We start from the raw sequence: 19717 nt of genomic DNA on the forward strand, positions 1-19717 counted from the left end.
CAACACCCTCTTTCATGTGGCTGATCGTTTTTTTTTTGTCATCAAAACACACATGAGAAGACAACAGGGACCGATGAAGGGGACGAGGTTTCACTTTAGTGGTTTCATGTCTCCAGGTCGAACCGCTGAACATTTAGTGTAGTGGCGTTTGTCTGTGATCTATGCCATGTTCTTGGATTTTCTTTTCCTTTCTTTCTTCTTCTTCTTCTCTGATGATCCGCGGTCGGAACGGTGACGCTGCTTCGTCCTCTCCCCAGCGTCAATCCCCAGCGGGCGCGTTACGCCAGCGGCGCGGAGCCTTGGGAGCCGGCGGTATTCACGGAAGATCGCGCAATAATCTCGAACGGACGTGAGTTCGCGAGATCCAGCGATAGACTGTTTGTATAAAGTAAACAACAACAACAACAACAGCTTCTTTCATTCTCCGACGTGGAAGAACTGTTGATCTGGTGTCATAAATGATTTTATGTTTCTCCACTTCAACAATCAGTCTCTCGTCGTACATTATGACTCTCAGAGACAGGCGATATGACCTGCGTATTGTGTTTTATTTTGAAAGGGGGGCGGAAATGTTTTACTTTGATTCTGTGTCGCTTTTCCTGTCTGGTGCGATCTGCTTCGTTGAAATTTACGAGGTTCAGCAGCGGCAACGGAAAAAAATAGAACTGATTCCTATCGATAGCGCTGAGACGCTATCTGGTGGGAATGCTCTCATTGATTAGAATGGAAGCGATTTGCGACGGCTGCCGAGCCGCGGCCATTCCACGTGCAGTGGAAATCCAGGGTAAGAGTGTATGCTGGGCCATAATTTGACCCCATTTGACAGATGACCTGCACCTACAGAGGAACTCAAAGTGCCAGTACTCAAGATAGTACTCTCATACGTAGCGACTGCTGCTCATGCGCCAATAAGAAGTTGTCCTAACTTGACCAATGACCAGATTATCAGGCTGGGTTGAGAGAAATTCACGGATGCACACTCTGATACATGTAATTGTAATTTGATGAGTATTTCATGATTATTTGATGTTTGTTTTATATGTATGCCAATTCCAGTGTATGGTGGACCTGCCTTACCTGTACAACACACTCACTTTTGTTCTTTTTCTCTTCTTCTTCCTTCTCTCTCTCTCTCTCTCTCTCTGTGGTATGTGTGTGTGTGTGTCTGTGTGTGTATGTGTGTTACCTGGCTGCAACCATGTTTTTGTGGATAAATGCTTGGACTTTTGTCATTTGTTTTGGCTGCTGTTGTTACGCTGTGTTTGCCCTGTGTGTTCATGTGTGGGTCCATGGCTGCATGGGACTTCACACGTTACCATGTATGACCATGTGTGGTCATGTATGTTCATTTTTTGGATTGCATTTGTTTTGCTCTTGTGTGCTTCTGTGTTGTGTTACTTTTTTGCACGACTGCTTGTTTCCCCAATGTGTCTGTGTGTGTGGGTGTGTGGGTGGGTGTGTATGCATATATGTGTGTATGTGTGTGCAATTATAAAGGAGAGGTCTGAGGCAGAAAGGGGGATGACATGCATGTGTCCGGCCTGCTAACATCGTTGAAGACTCGTGCACTAACCGACTGCCCGGCCTCACGACATGACGGATGTTCTGGTAAAAAAAAAAACAACTGTACTTTTTATGCTTTTCCTCTATTGTTTATTTCTCCTCTTCATTTCCTCTCCCTGATTTTGTTTTTCCACTTATATTGGAAACAAAGATGGTTCTTCTTTAGTCTCCCACGAAGCAAACAGTCCAACTGAATGACAGAAATAACAAGTAACAAAATGTGTTGACGTGACTGTAACAGATCAAAACAATGACAGGTGTGTTCCTCCCATTGTGAAACGATTACTGAGCCAGTTTGCTTTGAACCCAAAACTGATCTCATTCATGTTCACTGGAATACAATTTTAGTATATAGTGACATAGGGAGCCTGTGGAGTTTAAAGGTCCCATATTATGCAAAATCAACTTTTGAATCATTTGAATCCTTATATTTGGGACTCTGGAGGTCTTACCAGTCGCCAAAATGTGAAAAAAGATGACTCACTCATGTTTTTGTCTAAGTACAGGAGATAAAACACTCCATGTTGACTTCCGCGCTCACTGGGACGTCACAAGACGCTAAATTCCTGGAATTGTTGTCTCGCGTAGCTCCGCTTTGTCCGTAAAACATGCGAGAGTGCTGGCGAGGGCAACGTCATCCGAAAACCGCAATTCCGCAAAGTCCGCGAAAAGTTCTATTCTTGGCTCCACAGTGCAGCACAGAGTTCTACACAAACTTCCAGCCTCAGAGGATTTATCTGTCCAGTGGATACATGTTATATATGACGCCAATGTGCCTGCTCGAGCCTGCAAATGATCACTTTTCCAAATGCTAACTGCTGTTAGCTCCCAGTTGCCTCTGTGGCTGATGTTTTTTAGGATAATTTCCTGTCCCTTAAGTTACATTTTACTTACATACATGGCCCCACGATACCGATAATTTGAAAATGCTGTGGTAATCAGTATATTGCAAGACAATCATATAGCGATACATCACGATATCTGTCTAACTGGAGAAAACAAAACGTCCGTGAAAAAGTGAATGAGGCATCTCTTAACGAAGCTTTCTCCGTCATTATACCACCGTAAACTCCCTCTTCTTCGGCCAGCTAACTTCTGCCCAAATTACCACTCATTCATTTGAGCAGCGCCACCACAAGGAGACATGAAGTAGGGACGCCCGGCGAGTGAAACTGGCATGGACTGTTTATTGTAGAGCACCTTAATTTGATAAAATATTAATATTTGCCCTGGTCATTCAATTATCATATTGCAAAATGCTATAATATATCACCAATTAGATCATTTCAACCCACTTCTATTTAAAACATATATAGTTGAGGCTAAAATCCACCCAAGACTCAAAAAGTGTTAAAAATGTGGCTTTAAATTTTAATGAATGAATGGATCAGTTACCAGGATTGAAACAGTAGGGATAGCACAAGATCATATATCAAACATATATATATATCTACTTAGGTTTAGATATTTAAAAATAAAAAATATATGTATATCTCTGCAAAGGTGTTATGAAGGAAGGAAATGCATGCAACACTTTGGAGGCAACACTTTTTCTTTTGACTCTGAGGCCTAAGTTTAACTTTCAAACGAAAATGTATCTTATCTCATAAACACTCCGGGGACATCAGAGACATTGTAAAGTCACACGAGTGCTTTGTGAGATAAGATTGTTGTTCTCACTGGGGGCCTATAGAATATGTACATTACTCAGTGGTTGTCTCAAGAAGACCCATTCTACTGACTTCTGACATGACCGAGCAGTCTTCCGTGATAAGTGTTTGCTCTCATCTCAGACAATCGTTCATTTCTTGTCAGGGACACCTATAAATAAAATCTATCTCACTCACTGAGATGTGAATAGCTTGAGCTGAGACACACACACACACACACACACAGTGGTATGTGTGTCTATCAAAGCATTCTGAATCAAATGGATAGTGCAATAACACTTGTAGTCTTTCAGATTGTTTTTCATTGAATGATGTGACTGAATAATCAAATAATGAACAATATAGAATCTACTTATCAATTATTTATTCAGCTTAATAATTACCGGCTAATTAAACATGCACGTGTCCTTATCGTAGTGTTTTAGGAGTGCCATCCTGTTCATTTTTCGAGGGCCTGAATATAAGACAAGTAGTTTAGACCCAAAGTTCAATCACAAAATTCAGTTTCATTACATAAGCCCAATTTATACTCCTGCGTAAAGTGCTCTGCGTAGGCTACGCAGAGTCCTCTGCGTCGACGCAGAACCTGTCGAAGAGCCTCTGCGTCGTCTCCGGGTGCACGGAATATTTTTTAAGTGTCCGTCACTCCGTCAAGGGACAACGGAGACGGCAAGAGCTGCGATTGGTCCTCAGGACAGGCCGAGATAGCGCTGCTCTGTGCCGGCTCACAGTGAGCAGCGAGCGTCCACAGAGGGCGGAGCTGAAGACCGCTGACTTCGTCGCTGCCGAACTATAAATACGTCATATCTTAACTCACACAGCACGTTTAGACTCTAAATGGCCAATTTCTCGCCTCAAATTATCTTAAAACTGCGTTCCGGGACACAGAAAAGTGAGAAACGGCCACTGTTTCAACAACAACAGTCTTTCTCCCTCGGACGCCATTGCTCACTGTAGCCAAAAGCACAACAACCTTGCGCAGCGACCCCTACTGATCGGGCGGGAAATTGCAGCGCCTATCCGTCACCACGACGCAGAAGTATAAAGGCTCGAGTGGTCTACGTGGTGACGCAGACGGATAACGCATTACGCAGTCGGAGAAGTATAATGTGGCCTTTACTAGAGGTATTAAATACACTACTTTAAAACTGAAAACACTGTAGCTTAAATAATTACACGTTGGTTCAAATTTGATCAAATTCAACTGTGGATTCATTTTGAATACAGCCTCTGACCGCTTCTTTCCTCAGGGCATCGCTGCCTAAGTGGTCATGGATGTTGTAGTACATACACAAGTCATGTTCAAACACGAAAGTGTCTTTCCTAAACTCTTGCTGAAAGTTCTTATATACATGTATGTTCCTGGAAAGTCTGGAACATGAATACCATTTGTCCTTTTTGGAAGGAAACGACCCACGTCACAAATACCCAAACCAAAAGCACACAGTCGTATACAGACTCGGGTCTTTAGCCACGTGATGTACATGTACTCAGTCAATCAGAATAATGTAAGCTACTCTCAGTACGTGGTGAATGCAGCTGGCCTCGACTGCTCCTATCAAAGAACAAGCAGAAACACATGTCACAGAGTTGTTCAGTATCTGATGCATGGATGCCCGGAGCATCTGCGGAGCTTGAGGGACTAACAGTGAGACTTTTTAAAGTTTTTTTTTTTTTTTATTTAAAAAGCGATTTGTGTGAAAGAGAAGAAATCTTTGACAAGTCTAGACTGGACTCCAAGTTGTGTCCAAGTTCAGAGGAAGTTGGAATGTAAGGTTTGTTGCAGCTTTTCCCTTTAAGCCATTTTGGTATGAATGGGTCCATGCAGTCATGACTAGTAGCACTGTATGTGTGTGTGTGAGTGTGTGTATGTGTGTGTGTGTGAGTGTGTGTGTTGGTGAGAGAGGACACCAGGTCTGATTCATCAAGTTTAGGAAATAACTGAGAAGCCCTGACACAATACCTCTGACTCTGTTTCCTGCCTCTCTCTCTCTCCCTCCCTCCCTCCCTCTCTCTCTCTCTCTCCATCTTTTCCTCTGACGTTGGTCTGCTTCTTGTGTCTGTTCCTCCTTCACTGGGGTGAAGGTGTGTCGATTGATGGAGCTACCGTAGGCTGTTTGTGAAAGAAGGACCTGTTTGTTCTTTTGTTCAGTCGTCCATCATTGATCCACCGTTGAATCGCCCTGTCTCTGGTGAGCTTTTTGCCGCTGTACAAAGTGTTATTGAACGGGGTTGGGTTTATTTTATACAAGCTCAGAAGTTGGAGATCAACAGGTAGAGCGAGTCAGTTAACGGTTTTATTATCTGGAAATGTAGAAAGACACGATAGGCTCGTCTGCCAAACTGTTAAATTGATAATTTTTTCTGTGGTTGTGCGGAGGAAATGTTCTCGCCTCTTTTCCGATGAAACTCTTTCAACATCTCGAATAGATGAACTTGAAATAGCACAGTCATCAAGCTTGAAACATGGCTGTTTTTCTCAGTTCCTAAAAAGTGGACTTGGCTTGTTGGATATGCAGTTTTGTATGTTTTGCCTGTGTGAAGATGAATAATCTATTATTTTAAGGTTTCACATAGAGTCCCTAGTCATCTAGCCAGGCACTGACTTTTATTGATTGTCAATTCATACCAAATTACATACCTTTGTGTATATACTTTGCAAAAGTCTCAGGGCAACACCAGCTTTGTTGTTTTGTGGTCATTGGTGTTTGGACTGGAATGACATGACCGACAGTTGGTCTTATGTATTAGTAATATGATTTAATTTGACTTTAACTCATTAACATACTCAAGCATGTCTTGAATAAACCTGGCGTATTTGACCCTTTTCACTTCATCAACTAGTAGGTCAAACTCAGGTGTTACCAATAACATTAGTTAGGGTTCAACTCCAGGTCTAACAGAGCCAGGGTCGTGCTTTTGTTCACATGTAAGGATAGGTCATTGTTTTCTTTCAACAATATACTGTACATGGTTTTCTATGCTTAACATGCCCTTTGACTATACACACTTAGAAATAAGGGTTCCAAAAAAATGGTCTTTCTACAAGGGCTGAGGTTCTACCTGGAACCATTTTGCTTCTGAAAAACTCTTTCCCGAAGAAAGGGTTTCAAGGGTTCTTGGTAGCACCATTTTGTTCCGGGGAACCATTTAAAACACCTTTCCAGAATAAATGGTTTTTAAAAGGGTTCTTGGTGGAACCCTCCAAAAGGTGGAACCTTTATATAAAAAAAAGCCGAAGAACCTTATATGGTTCTACTTAGCACTTTTATTTCTAAGAGTGTATAAACATAGTACAGTACTCATAAATCCAAGTTAAGGAGAATTTGCTTAAGTTTTTCCACATGTTGGCTTTTTATTCACATGGAATTAGCAGGGACTTGTTTTCAATAAATAGCACTCCAGGAGCACTGAAATGCTGTATTTGTCTTTCTTTGTCGTTTGGAAATGTTGTGGTATGGCCTTAATGCTAACTTTTATTTTTTTTCCCTTAATGCCCCTGTCTTAGTCCATCCTCTGTGTTTCTGTCATTGTATACATGTATTGTTCATGTATGTATACATGTGTGTATTGTATACGTAACATATACTAGCTTTGTTTGAAAAAAAAACAAGTTAACCTAGTTCCCTGGTGTCCTAATGAACATGTCTGTGACATGCTTTGGTCAAAATACGATAAGGATGAAGCACCACAGCAGTTCAATCATCCTGCCAAAACAGCCCTGTACAGAACGCTCAGTTAAGTAGTGTCTCATTAGGTCACAGAGGCTACTGGGAGCTAACAGCATAGTTAGCATTTGGAAAAGTGATAATTTGCAGGCTCTAGCAGGCACATTGCCGTCATATATAACATGTTTCCACTGGACAGATAAATCCTCTGAGGCTGGAAGTTTGTGTGTAGAACTCTGTGCTGCACTGTGGAGCCAAGAATAGAACTTTTCGCTGACTTTGCGGACTTCCGGTCTTCGGATGCTTTTGCCCTGTTCATAGAAAACAACCAAAACAAACGATTGTAGAGACGTAAAGCTCTGTTTGCTGAGAGAGAGAGTGACCCCACACTGCAGAGAACATCAGACCCTTTGTATGGATGTGCTGCTTTCAAATAGGACTGTTTACTGTGTTCATGAGTCAACCACATTTGAACACACCAATGACATAACTCACAACCAATTAACTCTAAAGTTTTCTGATAGCACTGAGTTCAGCATGCCCTGTATGCAGCGTGTATATCCTAATTATTCACATGTTCCACTAGAATGCAACAACAGACAGAGTGAGACAAGCTGCTCTGTATTGGGAGAAAGTGGGTCAACGCATCCAGCTGAAAACTACCCACTGGTTTTTACTTATACAAAAAGCATGTTCTTTGGCTAAAAAACATTCAGGCGAGGAGAGGGATAGGACCAAGGGTAATGTTGGTAGTGGGCTCCACATTGACTTGAAATATATCATACATAATTACACAATATTGAACATGTGTCCTCCCTAAAGAGCTGCCTGACTACGCCGCTGCTGTTTCCTTCTCCATGCAGCTCCAAATTATGTTTCCTGGACACAGTCTGGACAAGTAATGCAAAGTTAAGAGGCAGATAGATGTAAGACACAAAACTTGTCAAGGTACCATAGAAACATACATCAGAAGACGCCACATGTTGTGTCTTCTCTCTCTCACTCGCTCGTGTGTGTTTGTTATTAAGTAAGACAGCGTTTCGGTGTGAAAGCGAGAAACTGTGTGTGACTTTTTGAAAAATGAGATTAAATGAAGAGAGACAGATCAAGAGTGAGAGGAGAAGAGCATACTGTGTAAAGTGTGCATGTTTGTGTGTGTGTGTGTGTGTGAGAGTGCATTTGTGAAGCTTCAGCAATGTTCAACATGTCAGGGCAGGACTTTGGAAAAGCTTCTCTCTTCCATAAAACATTTCCTCTTTCTCCTTGCACTTCATCTGTGGTCTGACTCACTTGAAATGCACATGTCGTCTTTCTGAGCCTCAGTAGAAAAAAAAAAAAAGAGTTTAACTGTTGCTCTAACCTCAGTGACCTCATGAGGTTCTTACTGGTCAAAACAGTTGAAAAACAGAAACACGATGAATGATGTGCTTTTTATGTTGCATTTACAAAATGTTTGGTTCAGCAAAAGTGTCATTAACAAGCTTAAGGCATTGGCCTGTAAATTAATTTGGATAGATAGATAAAATACAGTACATTCAACACTCTCGAAGCAAAAACAATGAAATACAACACACTCTCAAGACCCTCGCAAAATAAAAGCAGTAAAATAAGAAACACGGTGAAAAGAAAAACAACGACGGCTAACATCATGTGCGGTGTGATGGCTGTTTGATTTTTCAGAGGAATAAAGGACTTTTTGTCAATGTTTTTAGAGGCCAGTGGGACTTTATAGCGTCTGCCTGGTGGCAGTTACTGAAAGGAGTGACGGCGGGGGTGAGGTGGGTCCTGATCACAGAGCGCTGATGTAGTTCAGAGAGTCGTGTTTGTGGTGAACCTATGATTTTGCTGGCCTGATTAACTATGCAGTAGAGTTTTGTTTTTATTTTTGAAGGAGAGGGAGCTATACCAGGGTGAAATGTTAAAGGTCCCATATTATGCAAAATCAACTTTTTAATCATTTTAATACTTATATTTGGGACTCTGGAGGCCCTACCAGTCGCCAAAGTGTGAAAAAAAGAGGACTCTCTCATGTTTTTGTGGTCCTCCTCAGTCTAAGTACAGGAGATCAAACACGCAATGTTGACTTCCGCACTCACTGGGACGTCACAAGACGCTAAATTCCTGGAATTGTCTCGCAGAGCGCTCCGCTTTGTCCGTAAAACACGCGAGAGTGCTGGCGAGGGCAACGGTATCTGAAAAACCTGAAGTGTGCGAAGTCCGTGAAAAGTTCTATTGTTGTCTCCACAGTGCAGCACAGAGTTCTACACAGCAAACAGAGCTTTATGTCTACAATCGTTTGTTTTGGTTGTTTTCTATAAACAGGGCAAAAGCATCCGAAGACCGGAAGTCCGCAAAGTCAGCAAAAAGTTCTATTCTTGGCTCCACAGTGCAGCACAGAGTTCTACACAACCTTCCAGCCTCAGAGGATTTATCTGTCCAGTGGATACATGTTATATATGACGGCAATGTGCCTGCTAGAGCCTGCAAATGATCACTTTTCCAAATACTAACTGCTGTTAGTTTTTGTTTTACTTTTTTTAAAGGTGGACCTAAAGAGATACTACTAAACCGAGCGTTCTGAACAGGGCTGTTTTGGCAGGGTGATTGAACTGCTGTGGTGCTTCATCCTTATGGTATTTTGACCAAAGCATGTCACAGACATGTTCATTAGGACACCAGGGAACTAGTTTGACCTGGAGAAATTGGATATAATATGGGACCTTTAATATTAGGATGGGTTCAATGAGTGAATTGTAAGCCAAGAGTTAAAATGTGTGTGCTGGGGGGGGGAAGACACTTGTGTTATTCAGTTCAGCTGGTGTGTCTGTGCTGTTTCCCTGTCTTTTGCCAGTGCATTCCCTCATTCCCTCCCCTTCCTTACTCCATATTCATGTGGGAGTGGTCCATCCATGGTTCACACTGGCGCACACATACACAGAGCAAAAGGTGGAGTGAATGTATCTCAAGTGCATTATGTGCATTATGTGCAATACATGCTTTTTTTGAACTAAAGAACAAACCCCCATGTGAAAACCAGGACAAAATATTTTTTACTGCTCAGCCTGCTCCGGCTGCCCAACCCGTTCCTGGTGTCAGAAAGGAGCCAGCCCTGCTCCCCCAGGCACCAGCAGCTCTCCTCCTTATATTTATAGATTAATTCTGTTTTAGTTTTCTTATTTTTTAATGTTACTGTCTTTCGGTCCATTAAAAAAACAAACACTTTTATTTTGAAAGTCCCCCTTCCACTGTTTCTTTGCCAAAGCCTCCTGTGTTCTCCATAACTCAGTGCAGAGTGAACTCTGTACTTTTTCCACAATGCAGCAAAAAATGTGCCACAGTTAACAAAACTCTTACATTTTAGACTTATGTATTGTCAAATATTAAACCTCAAAGACAGAGGCAACAGCTCTTTGTAAAAAAAGAATTGTTGTGGTTGTCTGCAGGTGGTACACACACGCATATTTATATCTACTCTTAAAGATATAAATATGCATTACACATTTGCTCTGGACATCTGCACATCTGCTGCATTACTATGTTCTTCTTTTCCTTTGTCCTCCTTAGCTACACTCTTAGAAATAAGGGTTCCAAAAGAGTCCTTCTACAAGGCCTGAGGTTCTTCCTGGAACCCTTTGATATGAAAAACCCTTTCTTCAGAAAAAGGGTTCTTCTTTTCAAAGGTTCTTGGTAACACTAGTGGTTCCAGTAAGAACCATTTTGATCAAGAGAACCCTTTAAAAACCCATTTCCTGAATAATGGGTTTTAAAAGGGGTCTTGGTGGAACCCTCCAAAAGGGTTCCTTGATAGAAAGGTTCTACCTGGAGCCAAAAAAGGGGTTCTCCTATGAGGACAAGCCGAAGAACCTTATATGTTTATACTTAGCACTTCTAAGAGTGTACGTGCCCTAACTTGTCGTAATTGATTTGTTTATTCCAAATGATGGCCTTATTCTGGGGAAGGTAATCAGAATGTGTTGTTTGCATGGCAGTGTTGTGTTAAGGTTTATAGTGGAAGTAATTATTAACTATTACAGTGTTTGCTTAATCCCTCTATCTCTTGATGTATCAGTCACACACACACACACACACGTGGGGTGTTGAAAGTAATCGACTTTGTCAGGGCAGACATGACAATCTTAGGATACTGTCGTTGACGTTCATTCACTTGGACAGCTTAAACAATGCGTTATCCCTTACCTTAACCTTAACCCAGCCACTTTTTTAAAATCTGAGCCCTTAACTTAACCGGTTCTTCAGAAATGTGGAAAGGAGGAGCGACGTATATGCAGTTATTTTGACGGGAAATCATACGGCGGCGGCTTTCTTCGGACAACACGCGAGCCATGCACGATCTTATTTGTATCCCGATGAACATGAACCACAGCGCGATAAATCCCACTGTGTGTTTTTTCTTTGACATAAAGGTCAACAGGAAACTGGTTCAATACGCACTACCTTATAGAGAGATAACTTCTGATGGCTGTCTTTATTCTACACAAAGTAAGGTCATTTGTGTGCAATGTTTACACATGTACATGTACCAACTCACTCATACAGTACACATGAATGCACACACAGCTGTGCTTACCAGTAGGGTTTCAGTAATGAGTATTACTATGTGTATTAATGTGTGACATCACTGCTCCATAACCACTGTCCAAAAGCCCATTTTGAACAGTGTGTGTGTTGTGTGTTGTGTGTTGTGTGTGTGAGTCCATCAAAGACCAGTTAATTACCAAACTGGAGAGAAAAGAATGCTGGTCTATATAATGTCCTCTCCCCAAAAAATGAAGTTGCTGCTGGGTTTGTGTGATTTGCAACATCTTTCGAGTTTAATCAGATAAACACTCCAACTGAAATCCTGTCAAGCGCACGCACGCACACACACACACACACACACACACCCTTAACACTGAGTAAAAGAGGAAGAAAGACATCTGCTCTGCAGGAACTGTACACACAAGTGTATTTTCTTTATTGTAAAGTGCTTTGCTTTTTCACTTTCTTTCTTTCTTACGCACAGTTTTTGCAGAGACGTGCCTTTTTTACAAACGCAAACACACACACACACACAGACAGACTCACTCTCTCTCTCTGTCTCTCTCCCATTCACTGACAAACACACAAAGGCAGAAATCTGATATGTCTGTGTTGTAAAAGATGTGTGCGGGTGAAGTGAACAGAAGGAGGGAGTGTTCCTCTGCTCTGACAGGGCAGGTAAACGCTTGCTTTCATGCTGTGTGTCTTTTATACTTTTTTTCTGAACACACACACACTGTACACCTGTCAGTGCTACAAAGACACATGAAAGTAGGCTTTCTTCATTAATTTCTTCAGATTTTTAGCTTACATTTGATGTTTTTCCTCAATTTTATTGAGGTCTCTGTCGTCAGTGAAATACCACAGACGTGTAAATATAAACTGACAAAGTCTTCCAGTGGCCGATGGAACTCCCATTTTGAAGCAATGTCTGTTTTTGGAACTGGGTAATCACTTGCATCCGGGCAGCTATTGGATGGTACAGCGTGTGTGTGTGTGTGTGTGTGTGTGTGTGTGTGTGTGTGTGTGTATAAATGCATGGAGGAAGCTCCAAATATAAGCAAACATCGACTGTATTTTAAAATGATTGTTTTTAAAAGAGGACAGATGTAATGTTGGGCCTGAACATTTGCGATCCAGTCATCGTGCTTTCTTATTTTAGAAGCTTGAGTAGAGGAACCTGTGTCTGTGTGCATATGTGATCATCTTTGTGTGAGTGTGCGTGTGTGTGTGTGTGTGTGTGTGTGTGTGTGTGTGTGTGTGTGTGTGTGTGTGTGTGTGTGTGTGTGTGTGCGTGTGTGTGTGTGTGATCACAGCTCAATCACATGATGCATCACATTGCTCGGTCTGTCTCCATACCCACTCTCTTTCACTTCCTCTATTCTACATGATGTATCTCCTTCTCGCCATACCCTCTTTAACCCTCTTTAAAGAGGGAGACATGGAATCTTTTTCCCCCTTTATCTCTGAATCCATAACATACATATGTATATAAATATAAAAAATATATATCTTTGTGTGTTTATGTAAGTCGTTTTTATTTATTTGACCTTTCACACAATATTTTAACCCTTTAACGCCTAAGCCCAACTGGCCCCTTTAGAATTTATATAGAATAACGTTGAATATCTGACAGTTATTAACAATTTACTGCATGTTAAAGTAGCGAATACGTATGACATTTTAACAACATATAACATATTTAAAGTCACATTTTTATTTGTTTCAATGTCCAAAAAACATGGCCATGTACACCCATTTTTCCAACTCTTTCCTCTCTGGTGACAAAGACGTTGATTCTCAGGCGGCTTCCTGCAACAGCGTGAGTGAAATAACCGTGATAACCACATTGGTTTTTAACGTGCAACTTCTCAGCTTTCAGAAACTGTCGGAATTTCTCCGATAGCACAAACCGTCGCCTCGTTACGGTGATGCAAATTGCGCTTGCGCAAACATGTCGTCTGTGACGCGCTCTGTGTTAAAGTGTTAACCTCCGTCATCCTCCTCACTTTGTGTTTTTATAGAGAAAAAGGGACTATAATGTGGTTAGAGACTGAATCTGTATGTTTTTTTGTTATTGCATACACTTCTTTTATCTTAAAGCGGAACTAGACCGGAAGTTCCTATTAACGCTGTTTTTTTTGGTGTGTATCTGCGTCATTACCTTGTTTAAGAAGCCCTGACGGTTCGAAACAAACAGTTCAGCCATTGCTGAGAACGTTGTGTTTTATTGTAATCTCGGGGCTCAACGAGATCACTGAAAATCCCGTAATAGTTACGTAAGCAGTGGTTTTCCTGAACAACCGATCGTCCTGCTCCGGGCGGTAGTCCGGGCACATCCGGTTACATACATTGAACCGCAGAAGAAGAATAACGTCCGTTGTGGAGGTGGAATTTTTAAACATCGTTTAAACAATGTTTTGATAATGAGGAGCAGTGCATCTGCCGTTCCAGAGGGGGGCGCTGCGCTTCTGAGAACGGATATGCTGGATAGTACTGGCCAATCACAAGACTCTGTCTTCTGGGGGTGAAAGTTCACTCTGAAATCTGGCAGCAGAAAAACACTGTCAGAAAAGAGGATTTCTATCAGCTAGTTTACAGCAACTAGGAGGTTTTTGACCATAAAAACAAGTTAATATATGTAAGTAGACCTCCATAACTAACATTTATGTGCAACAGGACCACTCTATGTGACCTTTAATTTAAATCTAGTAAGTCTAAGTTATACATCACTTCCTCAAAACAGGTTACACTGAAAATACATTTCAATGAAAAGTTGCTATAGCTCTCACTGACAAATCTTTTCATTTGTTCTCACTCATCCTTTCACTTCTACAGTTCATCAGATTATTAGCATTTCCGTAATCTGATGACACAGAGAGATGTAAAAAAGTGTACGGTATTTTAACGAATCATAACATAAAACTAGAAAATGTCACTCCACCACACTGACAACACTGACCCACTTGTGATTGTCACATTAACCGTGCTATCTCAGTATGATCAGTGTAAACAAAGGTAATCACGTGAAGACCATTTTTAGCCTCCGTCTAACGCTGCGATGTTGTTGCAGCTCAGGTTTCTCCGTATTCAGACACATGTTGGAATGTGCTGTTTTCAGGATCCTGTTAAAAAGCTTTCCATTTATGCTGTTAAGCCAAAAACTTTTTCTTTTCTTTTTTCATCCCTCTTGTCCATGTGACTGCATCTTATCCTGACTGAGCTAAAAAAAAATATATATATATACATATATATATCTAATGTCAGCAAATTGTAATGAACTTTCCCAGGCTTCTATCAGGAATGGCCTCCACTCTACAGATACAACAACACAACTTTCAGACTTTCAGGTTCTTTGCAGTCTGGCGGAGCAGTTTCCCAGTGATGGTTGTGTGGTCAGCCGTCATAGAGTGAAGTCATTCTGTGGGAAAACACTGTGGGCTTTTACGAGAACTGCACTGTTATTTGAGGACTAACTCATTAATAATAATAATAAGTGGGAAATGTGGCGTTTTTTTCAGTCATTTCGGTTAACTTCTGCTTTTACTTACCATAATGTTTTATAGCTGTAGTTCTGGTAATCTTCAGTGCAATATCATATGTAACATATGTAAAGGTCCTATATTACGCAAAATCAACTTTTTAATAATTTTAAAGGGACACTATGTAGTATTTATTGGTTTATATAACCCAAAATCCACTTTTTTATACATATTATGTGCTCCTGCATTGTCTAGTCGCTGTATAATATTTTTTGTTTCATTTTCGTAGTGTTTCAAAAAGTCATGTAAAATAACACGGTCGTGGGCCGTGGTTGCATAGCCACTGTTAGCAGCGAGACGCCATGTTTCTACCGGAGCCTGTAAGGACAAACGCGAGAGAACAAATCAAGCGTCTCTTTACTTGTAGCAGAAGTCCCGCCTCCTCTCTCTCCGCATCGTCTGCTACGGCCGCGGTAGCTCGCCCTCTCCCTCGCCTCACGAACCTTATCTGCTGACACGGAGAAAGACAACGAGGACGACATTTGACCACCGTAGCGCTCAGGGAAGGGAGGGGGTGAGCAGAGGAGCAGTTCTTTGTTGTAAATTTCAGCCTCTCCTCTAGATGGCACTATAAACTACTTACTTCACCTTTAATACTTATATTTGGAACGCGTTTTTGTGGTCCTCCTCAGTCTAAGTACAGGAGATAAAACACGGGATGTTGACTTCCGCACTCCTTGTGCACAATGCGCTAAATTCCTGGAATTGTTGTCTCGCAGAGCGCTCCGCTTTGTGCGTAAAACACGCGAGAGAGCTGGCGAAGGGCAACGGCATCCGAAAAACCCTGCAAAGTCTGCGAAAAGTTCTATTCTTGGCTCCACAGTGCAGCACAGAGTTCTACACAAACTCCCAGCCTCAGAGGATTTATCTGTCCAGTGGATACATGTGATATATGACGGCAATGTGACTGTTCGAGCCTGCAAATGATCACTTTTCCAAATGCTAACTGCTGTTAGCTCCCAGTAGCCTCTGTGGCTGATTTGTTTTGATTTTTTTTTTTTATTTTTTTTAAAGAGATGGGCTGACAGGGCTGTTTTTGGCAGGGTGATTGAACTGCTGTGGTGCTTCATCCTTATGGTATTTTGACCAAAGCATGTCACAGACATGTTCATTAGGACACCAGGGAACTAGTTTAACTCGGAGATATAGGGTATAATATGACTCCTTTAATATGATCATCTTATTTATTCAAGCTTAAACAAAGACATGCATCTAATCTCGATTTGACTTCTCTTTCATCTCCCCCACCCCCCTCTATTGAAAATGGTACACTCCATTTTTTGTCCCTACATTGTCGTACTGATAGTTTATCATCTGTGAAATCACAGAATGACCCTGTTGTTCACCCTCTCTCTCTGTGTGTCTCTCTGTCTGTGCACAGTATACAGGTCCAATCCCAGCCGAGCGAGGGGGCGAGCTGGCCATGGGCGGAGGTCGCAGCGAGACCTCGGCACTGAGTGGGACGGGAGGGGGGCGGGACATGACCACTACCCAGAATTCCCAGCGGCCTAACGCCTGCTGCTTCTGTTGGTGCTGCTGTTGCAGCTGCTCGTGGTAGGAGACTTAGACACAAACACACACACACACACACACACACTCAAGTCATGTGAACCGACAGACTGTGCGTTCACAGGCTGTATCGTTTTTGGAAATAAGGGTTTATGAAATGTATCTTCTTATCTACTTATAGTAATTACTACAACAGAAGGTAAAAATATTATGTTAGTTTCACGTACCGGTATCACGGTATCGATTATCGGCCCGAGCAAAAGTCCAATATCATTCATCCCTGATATATTGAGCCTTTGTTACATTAACATTGAAGAATATTATCAATATATATATTACTACATTTTAATATACATTATATTTGAACTTGCATTAATATCTGGGTACATCCTGCAACTTATAACCAAGTAATAGCACCCATTTACTTTATCTTCCAGTTTAATTTACATGATATTTTTTGATGAAACAGCTAAATGACTCTACTGAACATGTGCAGTTTTGAAATGACACGCCTAAGAGTTGCTGTTTCTGTCTTTTAATTTACATTAAAAATACACGGGGAAGAACTGCTGGCTGTCGCACACACACACTGAGTCTTAGTCAGCCTGAAGCTTAGTGATGAGGTCTCTCCAGTTCCTTCACAGGAACTAATTATTTATAGGGCTCCCTCACGCACACACACACACACACACACACACTCACACGTAAAAGGTGTGTAAAACACCTGTAGTTCCAACCACCCCTGACATGTCTGTTGATATTGGTGTCGTTAAATGTGTTACGAACATCAATGCCTTTCTTTGTATTCACTCACAAAAATGTGAAAAAAAAAAAAAAAAAAAGTTGGATGGTATGATGATAAAATGTCTCAAATGTGGTAAAATATAGAGTATATTATTTAAAAAAAAAATTAATTAATATATTATTTGTGGGTGGTTGTATGGGTTATTATATTATTATATTAACTAAGTTAAAATAGGAACCATATAGAAAATTTAAAAAAATATTAAGGTCTGAAATGTCACAGTAAATGTATCATTCTGAAAGCAATTACTCATCTGTCAGCTGTTAGTGTGTGTGTGTGTGTGTGTGGGGGGGGGGGGGGTGTGCGTGTGTGTGTTTCCTGTCTGAAAGCCGTCTTATCATGTCAGTCTCACCATCAGGAATGAAGAGGAGAGACGTAGGCGGCACAAGAGGAAGGGACTATCACAGGGCACCAAGATGGAAACCATACCAAACTGTGAACCTTGGTAAGTGAGCAGATAGCAATGACAAGAAACTCAGCACTGGATTCAAGAGTAAAATAAATAAAATTTGGCTATGCAACAAGGTCAGATGGGCCTTTCTCATTTGCTCTTCAAATGTTGAGTTGGACTCGTGGATTAACTGATAAAGATAACTCTGTTTAGGTCAACGCGTACATGTTATATCAATATGGAAATACAAAAAATGTGTCATATAGTTCGTACATTTCAAACTCTTTGGACTATGATATTTGTCCAACATATAGTACTGCACCAGCAGCTTTGTTGTTTTTTATGTCTGTCAAATGCTGTGCTGTCATTGGGGTTTGGACTGGAATAATGTGACTGGAAGTTTGGAGCAAACTGTCAATGAGTTGGACTTTATTTAGTCATTCAACATGTGTATGTAAGGCTCACGCATGCCTTGAATAAACCTTTTTAACAGCAGATATTTGTCAACATATAGTACGACAAGTGTAAGGTAAGGTGACACTAAATACTTGACACCTAAACCTGTAAAAGCAGTTTACAGCTGCATACATTTTAGTTTTCTGGTGTCCCGGTGTCTGTGCACTCAGAGAGGTGATCGAATCCATAAAAGCATGCTTTTTCCCCCCGCTCCACTTTCTGCAGCACCAAACCCTCAGCGGAAGAAATCCGGCTCTGGTCTCAGTCCTTCGACAAGCTGATGAGGAACCCGGCGGGCCGGAACGTCTTCCGAGAGTTCCTGCGGACAGAGTACAGCGAGGAGAACATGCTCTTCTGGTTGGCCTGTGAAGATCTCAAACAGGAAATGAACAAGAGCGCCGTCGAGGAGAAAGCCCGTTCCATATACGAAGACTATATTTCCATATTGTCGCCTAAAGAGGTACGCCGCTGTCGCGTCTCCGCGCTACGCAAACTTTGTGTTCGTCGTCTTTTTGGCTTTTGTCTTTCGTCTCTAGTTTATCGCTTTAAACTGTTCCACAAACATTGCTCAACGTCACTTCTCGTGTCTCAGAAATTCGATCGCTTGAACTCAGGGAACTACAAAGTTTTGAAAGTGTTTTCTTATGCAAGGTGTGAGACTTTTTTTTTTTTTTTTTTTTTGGTTTTACACTCTGGCTGTTGCTTCATTTAGGGTGTCAGGGTTTCACTTCACTGGTCATGAAATGAACACAAATTCACTCTCACATTCACGCCTATTAAACGGCATGGTTTTTGGGCTGTGCTGGAGAAAATCCACACATCCGCACATAATATGGAGAAGACGGCGGCTCTTTTTGCCGTAACCCTATCGACGATGTCAATCCACAGAAAATGAATGTGCAAGTAGTAATTTCTCAAGTGCGTGGCCAGAGGCATCATGTGTTCATGTTGTCAGTCTGTCATAACTCAGACATTCACATGCTCACGATGACAGGATTACAAAGTGATATCAGAGGAGTGGAACTGCAAGGCCCTTCGTTTAGAGCATTGGTTCTCAAAGTGCGGCCCGGGGGCCAATGGTGGCCCGCAGAAACATTTTTGGCGGACCCGTGATGAATTACAGTTGATAGTTTTAATCCAGGAGCTACTAAGCTGAAATGTTTATCGGACATTACTGGATACAGACCAATAAGTGTAAACAAAAATACTGGGTATTTACCTGGTTTCTATATGGTGAATTTTAGTGTATTATTGTGTTGCTGCTTATTACCATAAGCTGGTAATAAGCAGTTAGCTACAGCCCCCAATTAATAGCTATTTACCTAGTAAATATATGGTAACAGAAATGTGTTACTTGGTATTAACTTGTAATTAGAAGGTAAGAACAATGGCCAAAATACTGGGTAATTACCCAGTAAATTATAAAGAGTTATTATATTAACGCTTAAATTACTTTATATTAACGCTTATATTACTTAATGCTAAACTGTAGAACTGCAATCTGGTCATTAAAATTATTACAAATGGGATTTCTTTCTGTTTTCTTTCCTTTGGCGGCCCTCAGTCCAATGTTG

General features: G+C 41.3%; 1 protein-coding gene across 1 annotated transcript in view; it reads left to right on the forward strand.

Annotated features, from left to right (window-relative positions):
* The window catches only part of rgs19 (regulator of G protein signaling 19), a gene marked incomplete at both ends in the record, with an annotated part of 29915 nt that overhangs the window by 7623 nt on the left and 2575 nt on the right, over positions 1–19717 (forward strand). The window contains 3 exons of the mRNA XM_083895290.1: positions 16364–16536; positions 17655–17741; positions 18369–18603. Coding sequence (XP_083751416.1) covers positions 16364–16536; positions 17655–17741; positions 18369–18603 — 495 coding nt within the window. The remainder of the gene's footprint in view (positions 1–16363; positions 16537–17654; positions 17742–18368; positions 18604–19717) is intronic.

The sequence above is a fragment of the Microchirus variegatus genome (assembly GCF_963457635.1).
Source record: "Microchirus variegatus genome assembly, chromosome: 9".
NCBI classification, from domain to species: Eukaryota; Metazoa; Chordata; class Actinopteri; order Pleuronectiformes; family Soleidae; genus Microchirus; species Microchirus variegatus.